Below are 19,994 nucleotides of genomic sequence, written 5' to 3' on the forward strand. Positions count from 1 at the left end.
GAGTGGGAGTGAGCTGCTCCCTTGTTGGAGATACTGCTTGGATTTGTAGGTGTGAATTATCCATTCTGGCCATAGAGGGAGGATGTTGATGTGGACCGGGAGAGTGTTCCTGCAGTAATGCCACTGAGTCTTTACATGAGCCATTGCTGTCCCAAGCCCTCCACCCACCTCTGGGGCCTACAGCTGAGAGTGCCTCTGACCCTTCCTAGGTGGCTTTTGGGACAAGGAGGAGAAACACTGGCCTCCTCTTGTCCTATTCACCTCCTGGTCCTTCCCACAGAGCCCTCCCCACCCAAGAGCCTCACAAATGGGTAGAGGGCTTCCTGTCTTTTAAAGAATACATATGAATACATACATCTCTGTAGTGCTTACTTCTCTAATGGCTCCTGCTTCCATCCACTCTGGGTCAAGAAGGACCTCTGAGTCCACCCTGGAATTGTACATAGGGACAGCACTCTGTTCCCACTCCCCACTTTGAAGCTGAACTGGGATGAGGGGCCCTCTTCCTCCTTCCCGGATGGGAAAACTCCCAGCAACGGAGAGTTGAGGCCAGTAGAGCTGTGCTCCTCAAGTTTAACATCAGCGCAACCAAAAACAGGACAGCAGAGGCTTGTACCTACTTCCCAGCAGCAAAGGAGCGTGTCGTCTTGGGAATGACACTTTCATCCCCAGCTCCTTGCTGAGTCAGCGCCTGTGTCACTTGTCAAACAGTTACCAGCTTCCAGGAATATTAAACATTAAACAGGCATCCCTCAGCTCCCAGGCCACTCCTCCAGTGCAGCGGTGAAGTGCAGCTGATGGCAGAGCCTGCCAGCACAGAAAGCACCAGGCCTGGAGCTGCCCAGCCTGGGAGCCCCGAGAGCTCCTGCAGGATCTGTCTACAGCCAGATCAGAGGTTTTGGCACTGTTGTGCTCCCGGTGGGGACTCTCTTCCCTTCCCTGCTGTAGCTTTCTCCTTAGCATTTCCCACGGGCCAAGGGCTGCTCCCTCACGGGCGGTTGCCGCAGCATGATGGGATGAGCAGGACGAGCAGCCGAGATGCCGCGTGAGCCGCCCCGTCACCGCATCACCCGATGCTTGCCCGCCCACCCAGCACCAGCAGGGCGTGGGTGCTCTTCCCTGCACTTGTGACAGCACCAAAATGTCTGTGGCATCTCCCAGAAGGGGCCAGAGGGTGGCTGGGATGTCCTCACAGCGAGAGGGAAGAGACGCAGGGTTTGGTGTGAGGTGTAGGGGCAGCCTTTTTTGCGTCCTCCTGCAGTTCACACTGGCAAGACAAGTCTGGGATAAGAATTACAGCCTTAACTCATCAAAGCTGAAGAAGGCATCAAATTATCTATGGTTCCACATGGCGTGTGCTGCAAGAAGACTGCTGTCTTCTTCCCCTCTGATGCCAGACACAGTACAGAGCGAGGACTGGGGTGATCCCAGCACTGAGATGAGATTGTTCCCTGCACGTGGCCTTACCACGCTTGTTTATTCATCCAAGAGTGAGCATGGGATGACCTTGAAATTTATAGGCTGAAGAGAGCAGTGAAAGAACAGCTAAAATAAACAAATCAAGCTGTAAAGCTTGAAAACTATGAGCTGGTTTCAACACATTAGAGTTCGGAAGGAGAGAAGACAGAGATGGCCTGGAGAGATCACAGAATATTAGGGGTTGGAAGGGTCCGAAGACCATTGAGTCCAACCCCCCTGCCAGAGCAGGAAAAAAAAACCAAACCAAACCAACAACAAACAAAAAAAAACAACCCAAACAAACAACTAGGGCAGATCACTCAGGCATCCAGACAGGTCTTGAAAGTCTCCAGAGAAGGAGACTCCACAGCCTCTCTGGGGAGCCTGTTCCAGTGCTCTGCAACCCTCAAAGTAAAGTTCTTCCTCATGTTGAGGTTGAACTTCCTATGCTTGAGTTTGAGTCCATTGCCCCTTGTCCTATCACAGGACACAAGTGAAAAGAGCTTGTCCCTGCCTTCTTGGTGCTCAGCCCTCGTGTATTTACAGACATTAATTAGATCCCCCCTCAGTCTTCCCCTCTCTAGACTGAAAAGCCCCTGGTCTCCTAGCCTTTCCTTGTAAGGCAGGTGTTCCAGTGCCTTAGTCATCCTCATAGCCTCCGTTGGACTCTCTCAAGTAGATCTCTGTCCCTGAACTGGGGAGCCCAGAACTGGACACAACACTCCAAGTGAGGTCTCACCAGGGCTGAGTAGAGGGGGAGGAGAACCTCCCTCGGTCTGCTGGAGACACTCCTCTTAGTGCACTCCAAGATACTGTTGGCCTTCTTGGCCACAAGGGCACATTGTTGTCCCATGGACAGCTCTCCAGTGGCTGCAGGTCCCTTGGGCAGCGCGGCAGATTTTCCTGCTGAGTAACCTCCTGTCAGACAAGCGTCCTGATGGTGGATGCTGAGATGTGTGGAGGGGTAGTTGCAATCTAGACAGGTTTGGGGCCAGGGCAGCAGCTTGCAAGGCTGGAAGCCCGAGTGCATAATGTGTTCAAGATCCCATATTCCCAGCAGCCAGCAGCAGTCCAGCACAGTCCTCTCCAATGAAGGGGATGTGATTCGAGGCTCAGCAGCGTAAAAGAGAGGGATCAGGGCACGGGGGAGCGATGGGACATGGAGCTTGCCCATGGCATTGCCTGGCTGATGTGCATGCTTTGTGTCCAGGTTGCTGTCCCCCCGGCCCAGCCTGCTCAACACTGCCAGTGACACCAGGCTGAACTCCTCCCCTCAGAAGCCACTGGACCTGAAGCAGCTGAAGCAACGTGCTGCTGCCATCCCCCCCATCGTGAGTACCCCTGGGACCGGGGGTGCAGCCGCTGCTGCTGCCTCCTGCGTGCTCGGCCATCAGGCTGCATCGGGGGGACAGAGACCTGCTCATCCCCATGGGTGGCTGAGCTCGTGGTCTGCAGAGAGCAGTGCCTGGGCAGTGCGAGCCCCCAGCAGGGAAGGTGCTCTCCATGCAGAGCATGTTCCCAGCTGCTGAAACGACTCTGCCAGCACTGGTGGGATGTCCCTTGAGCTCTTGTATCAGAAAGTCGTGGGAGGTCCAGACAGAAAAAGCTTCTCATTGCCGCGTGACTGCTGCCTCCCATTGCTTTAAAAAGCGAGTGTGCACCTTCCCAGCCCTGTGCTTCTTTTCATCTCATGTGCTTGAAGGATACCACATAAGAAGCAATTATTCTCTCGCTCATCCAGAACCTATTCTTGGTTCCCCTTTTTGGCTACCAGTAACTGTGTACTGAAAGAACTTGTGTTCTCCAAGGCTGATGGTTCCTCCTGGTGCAGTGGCTTGGGCTGTGACAAAAAGCACCCTGGTATCTCCAGGGCCAACACCAGAGGAACAGCATTAGTGAGGATGCAGGGAGGAAATCCCTGATTTGGGGGTTTGTGTGCTCAGGGAGGATCCATTCCTGATCTTCTTCCAGTTTCCCATGTTACAGCTTCTGATGTGGCTGCTCCAGTGTAATTTCTGGCAAAAGCTACAAGCACTTAACTACAAATTAGAGGTTTTAAACAAGGGAAGTCTAAGGATCTCCTGCAGTGTCACCAGCACGGAGTTGATACTCTTTGTTTTGGGCTTTTTTAATCCCCTGTGGCTGGTGAGCTTTGGAGCCCTGTTTGGGATGGTTAGACTTGTGGTGACAGCATGGGGCAGGTGCCTCTAGTAACACCTTGATGTCTCCAAGACTCTCACGGATGTCAACAAGCCCATGGCAAATGCCACCAATTCTTATTGCTTTGCAGATTTCCGAAGGTTTCTCGGAGGGGATATTGCAGAGTGGAAGTGTGAAGCCTCAGGTGCCTCCCCATGCCTTGGCCCTTTACCAGCAGCAGATCACGAAAGCCCACGAGTCTGCCCGCGAGGACATGCCCCCAAACAAGCTGTCACAGTCCCAGCAGCAGGCAGAGAAGGAGCAGCAGCAGCAGCCAAGCAGCAGTCCCAGGGGAAAAAGCAGGAGCCCAGCCATTGGTGACAAGGAAGGTAGGAGGGTGCGCGTGTCGGTGCATGTTCATCCCCACAGAGGTGCCCGGTGTGTGCAGCTGCAGGCAGCCAGCAGCTTTCCTCCTCTTGGGTGGAAACTTGCTTCAGCCCTTGAAAGCTCTTTAATAGCATCTTGAAGCAGGACTGGAGAGGCATGGCTAATTTCCCATGTTCATTAGACAGTACATCATGTCTCATTGAGCCTCCAGCAAACACCGGGCCAGTGTCGAGCGCTGAGGAGGTGAAGATTGCCTTTATTAGCCTCTGCCATTCACTTGAGAGCAAAGAGGCCTGGAGGCATGCCAGGGCTCCGGGTACAATGGCTCTTTTCTACCTTGCTGGCTTTGGATAAAGAATGCTTTTAATGCTCAGCGGGGACCATTATTCATTTAAAATCAATGCTAATACTGTGACTCGGAGTCCAAAGGTTCCTGTAAAGATTCCCAGTGCTTTCTCCCCGGAATAGCTCTGATGTGGTTTGGCTGCCTAATGAGCAATTCCGAGTTTCCCACCGTAGAGCATCTGAAGCGTTATTAGCTTGAGCACCTGGGGATCAAGGTTAAGGAGAGACGGGAAGTCCTGATGAGACCATCTTCTAAATGTGTTTTTAATCTGAGTGTCAGAGTCTGTTCAAGTTCAGAGTCTCTGTCCCTTCCCCTCGTAGTCAGCCTGCAGTTCAGTTGTGTGTGAAGATGAGACACTGTCACCAGAGGCATGGTCAGAGGGGCAGGGAGGTCAGGCCAGGAGGTGCAGTGTCCCCCAGTGCTGGATTCTGCACGGGGGTGGGTGCAACTGCAAAAATTACCTGCTGAGGCATGGAGGTGTAGGGTGGATGAGACCACACTGTTGAGGCAGATCTGCATTGGACTTGGGCTGTGATCTTTGCTGGAAAATCACTGCACTAGTTCACCCTCTGGCAGCCAGGATCTTGGCAGCCAACTCCGCAGTGTCCAGGCCCAGGTATTTATTCTTCAAGCTGTCATGTCCCTCTGGACAGAATTATGTGTATACAAGAAGATCTGGTTGCTGGCACTTGGCCACATTTTCTTTGAACAGTAAATAGCTCCGTGTGTGCATCACACCTCCAGGTTGTTTTGCATGTAAGCAAGGAAGGTGACTGCTCACCTTGAAAGAAAGGGAGTTTCCCCCAAGTCATGGTGTTGCCACTCATTAAGTCCCATCTCCAGCTGATCTTGTCCTGCTGTGTTCCTGTTTGCTTCCCAGGTGGAGCGGTCCCCTCCAGCTCTCCCCACTGGCAACGGGTTATCAGGTTTGATCCCTTCCTGCTCTGTCATCCTGTGTGGATCTGGTTTTCCCCAGCTCAGCTTCCTGGGGAGCTGGGAGACACAGCCAGCCCTCAAACCCAGAGCTCTGCATCACTGTGTCCCAGCACTGCAGGTCCAGCCTCCTGGCCACAGGAGGATGAGGAGATGAATCAGATTTGTGTGTGTTAGGTGCAGGGCAGGGTTTAGGAGTTGGAGGTGAGCCGTGCTGTTCTGAGGCTGTTGGTACCATTATTTAGTGCAAGGGTCGGATAACCTGGGTGGATTTTTAAGGCTTTGTTGTCTGCAAGCACTAAGGATACAAAGTACTTTCTTCTCTCCTCCCGCACCTCTGTAGACTCTGTGTTAATGAAACTAATTCCACCTCCCTGAACCCCTGCAAACATCTTAGCAGGTCTTGGACTCTACTGTGTGATCTCCCAGCCTGCATACCTGTGCGTGAGTGCTGGGTACCACGGTGGGTATGGGCTGCACAGGAGGGTCATAGGCTGGTCTTCCCTGTTTGTGGTGGGAATGCATCTCCCATTTGGAAACTAGCAGGTTAGTGAGTCACCTTGAGGGAGAAATCAAGTGCCCCAGAGCCCTGATTATAGTATGGATATGGGCTCAGGCAGCTGCTCAGCGCTGTCTCTGCCTCTTGGAGCACATCCCAACTGTGGATCAGGGTTAGAGGGGAGACAGCCAGATAGTCCTGGCAAATCTGTATGTCCCTTCCCTCCCCGGCTCACCAAGGCATCCCAGTGGAGTGGCAGGCATGCAGGCTGCAGGCATGGTGCTGCCCCCCACCTCCACAGGGGCCTCATGTTCAACGGGCAAGAAAGACCAGCACAGCCATCGAGAGAGCAGCCTCGTGCTCCCCCCTAGCAAGGGGCCAGCTCTGCCCAAGCAGGTACTCCCATTCCTCCCTGCTCAGTAAGAGAGCTTGAACTCTTGCAGCTGCTCCAGAGATCAACATCCTTTACACCGCTCTGGATCCGCTTCAAAGCCACGTCCTGCACACATCCTGACCCAGGCGCTGCCGCCTCGTATCGGCTTGGAGGGCGGCCAGCCCGGCCGTACCTTCCCGAGCACTGCCCTCTCTTCCCTGCCTTCCAGGAGGAGCTGCTGGTGGTGGGGCTGGGCAGAGGCAGGCAGCCCTGCCTGGATCTCAGGGACAAGCAGACAGATCCCCTTTCCCATTGCCCATATGCCCATCAGGCATATCTTTGGGTATCGCTCGGCGGTTTGAACGCCAGCGGCGTGTTTTGTGTTGATGTAGAGTTGTGTTTCATTTGGCCTTCGTAGGCGACGAGGAGCCAAGAGCATTAATTTGGATGACGGATCATATAAACTCTGACTCCTTCACTCCCATTCCAGGGGCTTGATAAACGGTAATAGGAACTCTCTCTTCCCTGCATAAGTGCTGTTTTATCAAAAGCTGGCTGAGTTATAGCCACCCTCTAAATGCGGGGGCAATTAGGAACTGGCCATATTTTACAGGCTGGAGAGGCAGGCAGGGGAGGGACAGCTCCCAAGGGAAGGAGGATGGGGCTTGCCAAGAGCCAGCTGGGATGCTCACAGCCCTGGCTGACAGAGTCTTGGCACCTGAGAGCATCTTCAGCTGGGACATCCCAGCACCATTCACCCCCGTGTGAGCAGAGCTGAGTGGGGCTGTGCTGAGGGGGAGAAAATCAGGGAGCATGACCATGCCAGAGCCCCTTCATCAGTCTGGAAGATGTGCTTGGATTCCCCCATACTGGCAGGACAAAGGGATCCTCCCTGGGATCCAGCATGGGGAGAGAAGAGGCTGCAGCCGAGGTCTGGCCCCACCAGCATGCAGAGGTGTGAGCACCTGGATACCTCTGTGTGCTGATAATGGATTTCTTCTCTCACTGAAGGGGACAAGAATAATCTCCCAGCTTCTGAGTACACTGAGCATTAATAATGATAATGCAGTAAATCCTCATTAAATTGAGCCTCTGATAATCTACTTGCCCTATTATTAGGCTTAGCAGGATTCTAGCATCTATTTTTATCAAAAAATTGATGGGTAAAGGCTGGGTTCATTTGTGATTGCTATTGTTTACTGCCCAGTTTCTAATTTCTGGTCAATGTGGATGTTACGCAGGTGGGTCTGGGGAAGAAGGACAGTGTAAAATTAAGTGTTTATCAATTACAAATACATCCTACCAAACCTGCCCGTAATCCATCCGGAAAAGACTGTCTCGTCTGTCTGCTCGGCAGTGCGTGAGGATGCACTTGGGATAGAGCTGGTGCAGATAAAGCCAGTCTTTCCCCCAGCAGCCTGCAGAACAAGGCAGGGTTCAGGTGTCTCCAGCAAGAATCCTCCATCATTAAGCACTACTTAGCCTCTGATCAGCCTTTTTATAGCCAAGTGAACCCAGCCTGGCATCCAGTATACCCCCAAGCCAGATAATTTCAGGAAGCTTTCCTGCCCCAGCCCAAGTGCCTTGCAACGGACCAGGAAGCCGTCCCAGTCCCCACAGGAGCATCGGTTGTCCCATCTTGATCTTCCTTTGCCTTTGGCAGTCTTGTACAGCATAGTTATCCCAGGTTTTTGGAGAACATCTGGCTGCCTCAGGCACTGCATGTTATTCCCTTCCTATCCCAACAAGCTGATGTTGATTTCTGCCCACTTCCTGCATCCTGCAAATGCAGCCGTCCTTTGATAGTGGCTGAGCTTTCATGTTGTGATGTGACATGGGGATGAGCTTGTTCCCCATGTGCTGGCCCGTGGTGGTCCCTGGCAGTGGGCTGGGGTTCCCCAGGCACCCCGTGTGCAGCTGCACAGTGAAGACTGTGTTATCACCAGCAAGCCATCACCTGCTGGATGTCCCCCATGTGCCAGAGGGATGCCAACCTTGGAGCCTCTTGGCTTTAGCCTCATTGCAGGGTTTGGCAGGACCATTGTTAATCCTGCCAGCCCTGCTGTAGGGACTGATGCAGAGCTGTGGGCACAGGCAGGATCTGCCCAAGAGTGGTTTGCACATGACCAGGCCCTGGCAAGGAGCTGAACCCTGTGCTCATCCCAGTGATCAGCTGCCCGCCCAACGCCGTCTCTCCTGGGTGGGGTGGGATGTCCATGGAGGTCTGGGCTGGCAGCAACCACCAGCAGAGTCACCAACACAGACATCTGTCCTCCCCACTGTGCTTTAAGCATCTGCATAAAATAAACCCTGTCAAATCCAGGCAGTGACACTGAGGCTTTTTCTTTTTAGTTTGGTTGGGGAATTCAGCCTTCATCCTATGGCCAGATCAGACAGAACTGAAGCCACTTCCCATGCTGGGAGCTGGCTCTGGCTTCCCTGTGCCCACAGGGACTGCTCAGCAAGCTGTTTGCTTTCTGTTTCCCTTGCAGAAAAGTCTGTGCATTTCTCCTCCATAACAGAGGCTCAGAAGCTGAGTGCGGAGCCGACGGCTGCCTCGTGCTGGCCTCCTGTCCTGTCCTACTCCCGGGATGTGATCAAAACCTCTCCCCAGGCAGAGCCCCACTTGTTCCAGTATAACCCACCAGGCAAGTAAAATCCACCGGCTGCGTGGCATGTGCCCTCCATCCCGACCTGGGGCTGAGGACAGGGACTGTGGTTGCAGCCTATATCACAGGTGGTGGTCTGAAATCAGTGCAGTTTTTTTGGAGGGTAAGGGAGAAGGTTGAGCAGAAACCTGCTAACACCAGGCTTTGGTCTGGCCTGGAGCTCCCTCACTGCCGATGCAGCAGTCTGGGGGTGGCCAGGCGGGTCTCCCAGCTCCAGTCGGGGAGATTTAGGGACACAGTTTGTTACAGAGCAGTGTGGGTGCTCTTGATGCTGCTCCCATCCAAACTCAGGCAGATTTTAGCCCTCACTGCACTGTCCCTCTCCAGCTGGAGGGCAGACGAGTCGGGCACAGAACATCCTTCAGGCTGCAGGGGGAGCGAGGCGGTGATTTAAGTTATTCCAGTCGTTTCCAAAACAATTATGTTACTTGGATCCTAGTGCTGGAACACAGCCAGCCAGTTCACTACATCCAGCCCCTGCTCTCTCCCTTGCCCCTTTTCTCTCTGATTGCTGCAGCCACTCTGCCTTCCTTCCATCTTGCTAACACTCAGGTTTTCCACACAGGACACCCCATCCCGCTAAACCTGCATGAGAGCTCTCGCTCAGGGCTACAGAGGCTAGCGAGCATCTCCAACCCTCCTCCCCTCATCTCCTCCACCAAGCACCCCTCCGTGCTGGAGAGGCCCGTTGGATCCATTTCCCAGGTATGACATCGGGTGTGAGCGGTTGGGGAAGCCTCACAGGGACTGGTGGCCACTCCCTGACCTCTCCTCTTGCTCCACAGGGCATGCCCATCCAGCTCCATGCACCCTACAGCTCCGAGCACGCCAAGGTCCCTGTTGGCTCCATCACCATGGGCCTGCCACTGACCATGGATCCCAAGAAACTGGGTAAGGAATTGGGTGGCAGGTGTTTTCTCGCATGCTCCAAGAGCAGTGGGGAGGGAGCTTGCCAGCAGGCAAAGGAGGAGCACAGGACACAGCAAGGGAGCACAAAGGGACCTGCTAAGAAGATGAAGGGATTAGTCTGTTAAGAAAGCAGAAACATAGGGAGCTAAATTTGTGCAGTACAGGAAAGCGGCAACTCAGTCAGGGATGCATCCCAGCCTATAAACACCCTCCAGCTAATACTGTGATTGAAGGAAGGAAATATATTGCTGCTCCCCAGGCTGGTAGGATAAAGAGTAAATGGCCTGAAGTGAACAAAGAAAATGTTTAGTCTGCAGATTTGGAAGCGTTTCTTAACAGCAGGAGGGTTTGGAGCAGGATTGAGTCTGGGGAGGGGGATCTGGGCCCTATTTCCCAGTGTACACTGTTATAAACCAACACTGGCTTTTCAACTCCAGCCCTGTCCCTGGTGCAGGCAGCACCTGGCAGCACTTCCACCGGGGCAAGAACAAGGGTCTGGCTTTTCTCTTCGGTGGTTGTGTGCTCTGCTAACAGCCACAGCCTTGGTGAAGTCCATCCCAAAGTGGTGGGGATGGCAAAGGCACCGAGGAGGTGCTGACCCAGGGCTGGTGGAGCTGGAAGCATCAAGCAGCCAACAGCTGCAGCCCCGTGTCCTGCACCTGCACTGATCCGTGGTTAATGTTTTTCAGTGCCTTTTCCTGGAGTAAAGCAGGAACAACTTTCTCCTAGAAGCCAGGCCAGCCAGCCGGAAAGTCTGGTTCTGCAGCCATCCCAGGAGGGCTCCATCCTGCGGGGTGAGGAACTGGGGGGCCCAGGGAAAGGATGCAGGCACTGCCGAGCCTGACAAACACTGTGCTGGCTGCAGCTGCCCAGTGATTTCAGGCTTGATTGCTGGGTTGTGCCCAGCTGAAGGGTTCTTTTCACCCCTTTTCTCTGGCATTGCCAGTGGGGTGGCAGATAGGTCTGTACAATGTCTCAATATTTCTAGCCATCTCCCCAGATCAGAGAGTTGTTCCTGATGGAGCTTTTATGTTCAAGGAGCACCTGAAAATCTGTTGCTTAAGACAAAGCAAGACATGTTTAAATTCCATTGCCTTTTAAAAGCTCTTCACTGTTGCTTCTGCAGCTGGGTAGGGACGACATTCTGTTTCAATATAGCCACTGCGTGTTTCTCTCCCCATTAGCTAGGCAGAAGAAAACAAATGCAAAGGTGTTGCTTTTAAGTGCAAATTCTGGTTTGTGAAATGCCTCAGCTCAGGCAGTCGGAAGCCTGAGTGCGATGGGCTGGCTCCAGCCCAGGACACATGCACCCAAATGAACTTAAACCACCCCAAGCTGCATCTCACCAGAGATCTGCTCTGATCACATCAGGAGAGGCTGAGACAGCCTGTGCTTTCTCCCAGGCCTGTAGATCTCCCCAGCCCCTCCACCAAGGCAGCAGGGAGATAATAGCCTCAAAATACCCATTCTCTCCAGCTCCTAGCCCCACACTCACAGGGTCCCTCAGGGAAGAGGTGGGGAGGGCTCTGCAAGCATGGGATTCAACAGTGACATTTCTTGGAGGGCTCCCCCTGCACTACCTCAGCTTGCTAGATTGGGTCATATCCTGCTCTTCCTCCATAGACTCAGACTGTTTTGTTCCGAACATCAAATCCAGCCCCAGCTCACTGTCTTTGTGTCTTCCAGGTACTTCCCTCAGCTCTGCCTCGGGAGGGAGCATCACCAAGGGAACACCCACATCCAGACCACCTCCGGAATCGCCCATCACCTACCGAGGATCCATCACACATGTAGGTCACTTGTCTCCAGTGGATTTTTCTTCCTGGGTGCTGGTGGTTGCAGCTTGTGGTGCTGGACACATGGTTTGGGAGTTTGCAGGGTGTCCTGAGCCTACAGCACAGGGATGAGCAGTACAGGGCTGGGATGTTCCCATCCTGTGGAGAGGTCTGTGGCCAGAGCCTTTGCAAACAGCCTCCATGGGGGCTGGGATGAGCCCTGTCCCATGAGCCGAGTCTGCAGAAGAGCAGAGCTCAGCAAGCAGCAGTGCAGAGCCTTGCAGCGTGTCCAAAACCCACTTTCCTTTTCGTAGCTGTCAGGTACAGAGGTGAAAGCAGCTTTTAATGGCTCTGGGAAAACAATCTTGCCAGTGCAAGAAAGTGGAATGGAGAGAAGAAGACAGATGGAGGAGAAGGGGAGGCTGCAAGGTGCATGTAAGGTAGTGAGGTCTCCTGCCAGGGCTGAGCGTGCTGTTCTAGAGGTCCTGCCCAAAGGCTCTCTTGAGCAGGAAGATACTTTGGCCTTAATCTCCACCATCCATCTTTGGAATAGCAGCTGGCAAGCAGGCTATAGATTTTTGCAGTGTGAGTTATTGCTCATCTGGTAACAGAGCAGAGAGCATTAAAAAAAAAACAAACACAACAACCTGTTTCCCTTGGGGATTTTGTCTGGCCATCATTCAGATATTTAAAGCAACTAGAGCTCAGATTTTTGCCTGACTCCTTCAAGGAGAGTGACCATTTTTCCTATGGCCCTGGGGATCTGAACCTGAGTCCTGGCCCAGAGCAAAGGCTTCACTTCTCTGCTGCTCTGCATCCAGCAGCTGCCAGGAATGGGTGCTCAGGGGCTGTAAATAACCCTTCAGAGCAGATGTGGGCTCTATCTCTTCCTGTGGGAATGCTTTGGGCAGCAATAAGTGGGCATGAAGGGTCTCGAGCACCATGTGCCAGAGATCAGAAGATGCTCAGAGTTTGCTGAGGCACCATTTTGCATAAATCTAGGTTGCTTTGTTTGGCTTGGGAATAAAGTACCAAGCTGAGACCCAGGGCGTTACCTGCCTCTCCTGGGCCAGCAGTCAGCACCCCTCTGCTCCCACTGGGGAGCAGGAGCCCCCTGTTCCAGCAGTAGCTCCGGGTACCAGAGCTGATACTTGATCTCACATTAGTCATCCAGTTCACAGAAGGCAGATCTTGAATATATGCTCTCTGCTCTGAAACCATCTGTCATCACTTGCTTTCAAATCCCCTCTGAGCACGTCCACGGAAGGAGGATGACTTAGCCGGGGCTGGGAGAGCTGGTACCGGGTGTGCTGCGAGGGCAAATGATCAGACCTCTGAACCTGGCACATCCCAGCAGCTGCAGTGGGGTTGAGGGACACTCAGCAGGCTTGGTACAGAGCAGGGATGTCTCCAAGCTGGGGTGGGGGAGTAGTCTGCCCTGGCACTACCTGGGAGCACCAACAGTGCTGCCTGGGGCATGGCTTCCCCGAGGCTTCCCACGAGCATCAGTCCTGGAGGTTGGGGCTGTCTGGAGGTGACATGTGCTGCCAGCAGATGTGCCCTGGGTGGGCAGCACATCTCCATGGCTCCTATACCAGGCCAGGAAAATAAGCTGCAGGGAAAAGCCAATGCTTGAGCAGTCCCTGCCATCACCGAGGTGTCCCCAGCTGGTCACCAGCCCTGTCTCCCCAAACCTGTGGGGCCGAAGCGAGCCAGGGAGCTTACTTGGAAACACGCAGGGTGACAGGACTGCTATTTTGGAGATCCATGCTGTCCTCACCCCCCACCTCTTCCCAGCAGCCTCACACAGATCACGTACCTTTTTACCGCTCCTCGTTACTGTCCTCATCAATAATTAAGCTGCAATTCCCTCGCTGTTGGCTGCGCCAGGAAGGGGAGGCCGGGCGCGCTCTCCCCGCACTCAGCTTCCCGCCGGGAACAGCCTGTTCCTGCGCGCGCGCTTGCTTAATTGCTTGTGACACTGTTAAATATGGATCTTGGTGGCTTTCCAAGGGCACCCCGGCAGAAGTGCTGTACAAAGGAACCATTACCAGGATAATCGGAGAAGACAGCCCCAGCAGAGCAGAGAAGGCAAGAGAGGATGCCATGCCCAAAGGACATGTCATCTACGAAGGGAAGAAGGGCCACGTGCTGTCCTACGAGGGTAAGTCATAATCCTCTGCCTTTTTAGGGCAGGTGCTGTGGGTTTGTGCCACCATGGCTGGGAGTTATTTGAGGAAAGGCTGACAAAGTACAGAAGTCCTGTCTTGCATCTTTACTTCAGTGTCATTTCTCTCCTTTCCCACCCCACGTGCCTACTGCCTGCCCTGGCTTCCCTCTGCCCCATGGGGTTATCTCACCTTGGAGGTGGCTTTGCCAGCAAGCAGGTGCGTGATGAGGCCCTGGCCATGGTCAGGCTCTCTGATTTTGGTAGGTTTTGTGGAACAAGAAAGAGGAGAGGACCAGGTGGGAGCATGTTGCCTTGATCCCTAGCATCCTGTGCAGGAGGGGACTGTGAAAACATTATGAGAACATCCCCAAGCTCTTGGGTCAAGGTGGGACTCAAGACCCTGCAAGATGGAGCCAAGTCAGGCAGTTTGGCATAAAGGTTTTTTTCAGACATCAGATTCCTATCAGCAATGTCTCAGGCACCATTCAGCTTTCCCAGCATGGAGCTGCCCTGCAGGAACCCGGCAGCACCATGCTTCAGTACCTTGTGAGCTTTGCTACAGCATCTGTAGCTATTGGAGAAGGTGAAGCCATTCCCACATACGGCAAGGAGCCTGTCTGGGAGGTGCATTGGACAGTGGCCAACTGCTGTCACCCAGGGGTGCTCAGGAGCCCGAGGCATCTGCCCAGAGCCTCATCAGGGGTGAGAAGTGATGGTGTCATTTGCTAACCAGGCTGACCCTGCCTGCCTGAGGAGCAGAGTAGGGCAGAGCAAAGCCAGGCGAGCAGCTGGGCTGCTCCAGAGAGGGCTCTGGAGAGACCCAGAAGCCATGTTGCCACTCACACCCCTGCTATCCTGTAAATGCCAGCAGTGCCCGGCTGCCAGTGGTGTCAGCAGGCAGGCACCAGCTGCTCCTGCCTCCTCTGCGCCTGCTCATCCCGACCCAGCACTGGCCATCGAAGCTGCTCTGCGAGTCCCCGTGGCTCCCAGTAGCAATGAGCAGATGGTCCTCTCCACTGGAGCTGGAACTTACTCCTCAGTGCTTGTCTTTCACTATGTGCTGGGTCGGGCATCGCTGGCGTGGAGCCGGGCTTCTCCTCACCTGCATCTGGAGTTGGGAAGAGATGAGTTACAGACACCACAGCCATGTCCTGCTGGGGTAAAATCCTGGCATGTTCTCTGGCATGCTTGGGTACAGCCCCCCTCACATGTCACCTCTCTTCTCAGTTGGATTTGGAGATGACTTAAGGAGCAAATCCTAACCTCAGCCACACTCACAGAAGTCCCTTTCCTCTTGCCCACAAGTGCAGGCAGATGGTTTCATCCCAGGGCTGGAGGCAGAGGGGTCAGGTCAGGTCACTTGGGACAAATCACAGGCTTTGGCTGCTGCCACCTCTGTGTGTGCCCTGGGGCTGCAGGGACCTTTCAGAACAGAATTCTGCACCGTGCCTCTCACCCACCACATGGAAACCAGCTTGTCCCCTGCCTGCCCACATTCTCTGTCAACTTTAGCCCAGATAAGAAGTGTCACCATGGGAGACTTGTGTCTGGCTGCCCTTCAGGACAGTTGGCAGGGCTCAGACCAGGCAGGGCTCAGACCAGGGAGGGCGCAGGAAGCATTTCAGGACTTGTTTGTGCAAGGAGCTATTTTCATCTTCTCTGTCCAGGCTTGGAGTTGACTGAGGTTGATCTCAAAAGTGGTGCCACCAGTGAAGAGCCGAGGAAGGCTCCCAACAGCAAGGACTGCCCATGCCAGGAGCTGGAATCCCCTTTCCCAGCAAAGGAGACCTGCAGACCAGACTCTTCCCCATTGCATTTGTCAGTGTCAGCCTGAGTCTCAACCACAGTCTGAGCCCATTGCCTCTTGTCCTACCCTCTGTGGACACAGATGAGGAATTAATTCCTTCCTCTCCACAGCAGCCTTTTACATGCCTGGTAGCATTGACCTCACCCCAAGTTCTTTTGCCTGCTGCTGCAGCCCAGCCAGCCCTGCTGCTTGCCTCCTCCCCCTGCACAGCCCAGCACAGCCTGCAGGGGAAGAGTTAAAAAAAAAATTAAATAAGAAAACTGAAATTGTTGGTGATTATGAATTTTGGCAAGCAGAAAAAAAAATTTGCAAATTCTTTAGTGTCATGAGGGTGCTTAAAATAAAAGAGCTGTAATGAGACAAGATCCTGTAGCATGTGCGAGCTGAATTGTGCTAGATTGGTTATTCTCATTCTGCATATGATTGCTGATGGCTTCTGCAAGGCAAGGGACGTGGTTTTGGAGTGATTTTCTTTCTGCTTAGTCCCTTTTCTCCCTCGTGCCCTCCCCCTGCTTCCCAGTGGTACAAAGGGTGCCCAGGACCACATCCCCTTCTGCAGAAGGGCTGTTGGCAGCAGATGTGCCTTGATGACAGGGAGCAGGCACGTCACCCTGCAAGGTGCTTGCCTGGCTGTGAGCATCACCCACGGATTTTTCTGGTCGAATCAATCCAAAGTGAAGGCTCAGGGACAGATCCCCCTCTTGTCTCCCCACACCCTTTCTGGATTTAGTGGGTGCTGATTGCAGAAACCAATAGTGGGTGAGAAGTTGTAATAATCCTATTTTATTAATTACTGGGTTTGCCGAGGAAGACTTTTGTTCCTGATTGTCCACAATGGAACGAATGTTTTTAACTTCTCCATTTTCTCTAATTGTATAACCACCTTCTCTGCCCACGAAGAGGAGGATCTGGGCACCAGCAATACTTGGCAGGGGCAGCCAGGCCAGGGATGATGGGCAGAGATGTTCATCTCTCCAAACCAACATTCCCGCTGGGAGCTTGTTACATAAACAGGAGGCATTCGTAGGTCAGAAGCTGCCTGATGAATTCACAGCCCGCCGCACATGATGGATGCCCATCGCCCAGGGCGCGTGTGCTGCTGCCTGGCACAGGCATGGCTGTGCTAGCAGAGGGGTGGGGGCTGTAGCTCTGTGTTGTCCACTGTTGGTTTGCAGAAGAACCTGCTGCAGGTTTGGATGAGAAGTTGGTCAGTGGCCTTCTGTCATGCCGGTGCCTTCTCCATCAGTCCTGCTGGGGACTTTTCGCTGTCTCCGTTCTTGAGTGCACTCACTGCTGTTTCAAAGGAATCATTCTCAGCTTTGCCTCTCCCCCATTTTCCCTGATTTTCTCACCCAGGGAGTGTCTTGGCAAATGTTAAGGCTGGCCAAGATCCCGAACAGTAGGTGTCTAGCAAAAATCAAAACAAACAGGGAGGGAGGGAAGAAAAATCAAAATCCCCAGACCCACAGGGCCAAGTTCAGTGGAACCGCAGCTGCTCCCAGCAGCGCCATGCTGGCTCCAGGCTGTCCTGCTGCCGACATCTGGCCCCCACAGGGGAGGGAGGGAGTGGGACAGGACAGGGCGGATGCTCCTACCCAAGTGGGAGGCACAGCTCTGGAGTCTGAGGCAGGCAGGGAGGGGAGAAAACACCAGCTGAATTTCTTGGAATCCAACCTTGTGCGACGTTCCTGACGCTGCCGAGCGGTGGCTGTGCTGGGATGGGACCTGACCTTTCAGCAACACACGCAAACAGCACACACCCTCCCATGGCCAGTCCTGGCTTTCTGTGCTCCTGATGGTGCTTCTTGGTGTTCTCTTCCCCAGGTGGAGTTGCTGCTTCACAGTGTCCCAAAGAAGACAGCAGGAGCTCAGGAGCTTCGCATGAGACCACGGGAACCAAGCGGACCTACGATATGATGGAGGGAAGGATCAGCCGGGGTTTATCAGCCCGTGATACCTTATCTGCCAGCATTGAAGGTAGGTCTGGGTGAAAACTTCTACCTGTGCTGTGTTAGTAGTGACCTGCAGAGACCCCATCTTGTCTATATGATGCCCCTTCACTGCCCATGTTTTGTCAGCAGTACCCTGCTGGTACTCTGCAGAACATCTCAGTATCTGACCATTGTGAGAAAACAAGGAACACAAACTGGCCCATTTGCCTTTGGTTTCTGTCCTGGTAGACCAGTTTAAGGACTAGAAAAAAAGGAAGCACAATTTTTAAAAAGAGAGATCGAGTGAATTAGATGTTGATGATGCTTTTTCTTGTTGTCCCATAGATCCCTGGTAACACTGTCTGTTCATTGTAAATGAACTCGTGTCCAAGCTTTTCCCCTTGTATATCTTCTAGGTCTCATGGGTCGAGCAATTCCTCCGGACCGACACAGTCCCCATAACCTAAAGGAGCAACATCACATGAGGGGCTCAATTACCCAAGGTAAAGCCTGCAAGCAGAAGATGGCCATGGCCAGAGGTAACGTGGGGAAATATTTCACATTGTTCTTGTCAGGCTAGGGCTGGAGGAAACAAGGATGGACACACCAAGGTCCAGCAGATCTCTGCAGCCTCAGCTCTGTGCCCAAAGAGACTGTCAGTCTTGCTCAGCTTCCAGCCTAAGCTCTCACCAAAGTCAGGGGTAGAATTCCCAGTGACTTGCATGAAGGCAGGTTGGAGCTAGTGCGAGATGGGTGCAGCAAGTGGAAGGAGGTGGTATGGGGTCCAGCTGCATTAGGGATGTAGCTGCTCTGTGTGCTCAGCTGGGTACCAGTCCACAGGTTACAAGGCATTAGAGACCTCCTGAGACTGAGCATCCCCACGGGGACTGGAAATCCAGTATCTGGCTGGGAAATCACCCTTTGCATCCATTGTCTGCTTGGGGGTTGCAGGAATACCTCGGTCCTACGTGGAGGCCCATGAGGACTACCTCAGAAGAGAAGCCAAACAGCTCAAGAGGGAAAACACTCCACCGAGGGACTTATCTGATGCCTACAAGGTCAGGTCTCATGAAGGCCTTACTCCCCTGAAAATGAAACCAGCCCATGAAGGCCTGGTGGCCACAGTGAAAGAAGCAGGAAGATCAATCCATGAGATTCCCCGGGAGGAGCTGAGGCGGACACCAGACATCTCTCTGACGAGACCTCTGAAGGAAGGCTCCATCACGCAGGTGAGTGTGGGAAAAACAGCAGATGAGATCAGTCCTACCCAGGCTGCTGTACTTACCTTCCCATGGTAAAAGGAGAGCAGAGAGGACTTGGGGTTGGAAACACATCACTAGTGAGACTTGAGGTTTTTCTTGGGTACAGGTTGCCCTTCCCCATCATCTGGTTTTTAAAGGTCCCTTCCAACCCAAACTGTTCTGTGATCCTTCCCAGCAGATAAACACACAGCCTAGGGAAGGGAGCTCAGCAGCCGCTGGCATGTTAAGAAGGTGATGCTCTGTCTGCTCACACACACAGAAGGGGACACATTTGGCTCTTGTTCAAGGCCAGAGTCATCTCGGTGCCCTTGGCAGTTGTGACTCTGGGTGCACATAATCTTGGTCTCCTCCCCTTATGGGCAAGTGTCAATCCAGCAAGCCCAGTAGTTAGGATGAAACTTAACATGCTGTCTCCTGTTTGGTTCCAAATATTTGGAGGGTTCCCATGGCACCTTGTAGTCCTACCTCATTTCACAGTGTGTGTAGGAGAGAGGCGTGATGGGCACAGCCAGCCTTTGGTGGTGACTCATCAGCATCTTGCTGGAGCACAGCGAGACATGCAGGATGGGCCCTCCACCCTGCCCTGCGTGGAGCTTTTATCTCTGCTTTGCCAGTGGCTATTGCCGTTGGACCAAGTAAACTGGTGCACTGACCCGTGGAATGAGGAACCACAAGTCCTGTTGAAACTCAGTGGGATGCGATCACTGCATCCCCATCTGCTCTACACCCCTTTGACATCACCTCTGCCTTCTGTCCCCAGGGTACCCCACTGAAGTACGACAGTGGCTCTTCCTCCTCGAGTACCAAAAAGCACGACGTGCGGTCCATCATCGGCAGTCCCGGGAGGACTTTTCACTCTGTGCACTCCCTGGATGTCATCCAAGACCCGAGGAATCTGGAGAGAGCTTACGAAGAGAGCCTGAAAAACAGGCCAAGCCCGGTGACAAACTCGGGTGGCTCCATTGCCAGAGGAGCTCCTGTGATTGTACCCGAGCCGGGCAAGCCCCACCAAAGTGCCCTTGCCTACGAGGACCACCAGACAGGGCACAGCACGGCGTTCAGCAGCCACTTGCCCAGAGGCTCTCCAGTCTCCACGCGGGAGTCCACGCCACGGCAGCATGAAGGTACTTGGCAAATCTTTGGTTTGATGCCAAGATTTCTGGCAAGGGGAGTGGACATGGTGTGCGGGAGGCAGTTGCAGACCTCACCTGCCTGAGTTGTTCCCAGCAGGTGCCCATCCAACCCGTTCTCCCAAGCACCCCGCACCCACTCCTGCCGGCAGCGCAGCTGAGTCACAGCACTGGGGCAGCTGCCAGGGATGGCTGGGGCTGAGCTC

The 19,994-nt window shown here is 53.6% G+C and overlaps 1 protein-coding gene across 16 annotated transcripts in view; it reads left to right on the top strand.

Annotated features, from left to right (window-relative positions):
• NCOR2 (nuclear receptor corepressor 2) overlaps window positions 1-19,994 on the top strand; it is a 235,548-nt gene that overhangs the window by 198,697 nt on the left and 16,857 nt on the right. For all 16 annotated transcript variants that reach the window (XM_051633721.1, XM_051633729.1, XM_051633730.1 and 13 more), the window contains 12 exons: window positions 2,669-2,789; window positions 3,749-3,986; window positions 8,628-8,783; window positions 9,370-9,509; window positions 9,590-9,695; window positions 10,403-10,507; window positions 11,400-11,503; window positions 13,502-13,652; window positions 17,290-17,442; window positions 17,813-17,899; window positions 18,348-18,625; window positions 19,419-19,782. In XM_051633721.1, coding sequence (XP_051489681.1) covers window positions 2,669-2,789; window positions 3,749-3,986; window positions 8,628-8,783; window positions 9,370-9,509; window positions 9,590-9,695; window positions 10,403-10,507; window positions 11,400-11,503; window positions 13,502-13,652; window positions 17,290-17,442; window positions 17,813-17,899; window positions 18,348-18,625; window positions 19,419-19,782 — 2,003 coding nt within the window. The remainder of the gene's footprint in view (window positions 1-2,668; window positions 2,790-3,748; window positions 3,987-8,627; window positions 8,784-9,369; window positions 9,510-9,589; window positions 9,696-10,402; window positions 10,508-11,399; window positions 11,504-13,501; window positions 13,653-17,289; window positions 17,443-17,812; window positions 17,900-18,347; window positions 18,626-19,418; window positions 19,783-19,994) is intronic.

The sequence above is a fragment of the Apus apus genome, chromosome 16 (assembly GCF_020740795.1).
Source record: "Apus apus isolate bApuApu2 chromosome 16, bApuApu2.pri.cur, whole genome shotgun sequence".
In the NCBI taxonomy this organism is placed as follows: Eukaryota; Metazoa; Chordata; class Aves; order Apodiformes; family Apodidae; genus Apus; species Apus apus.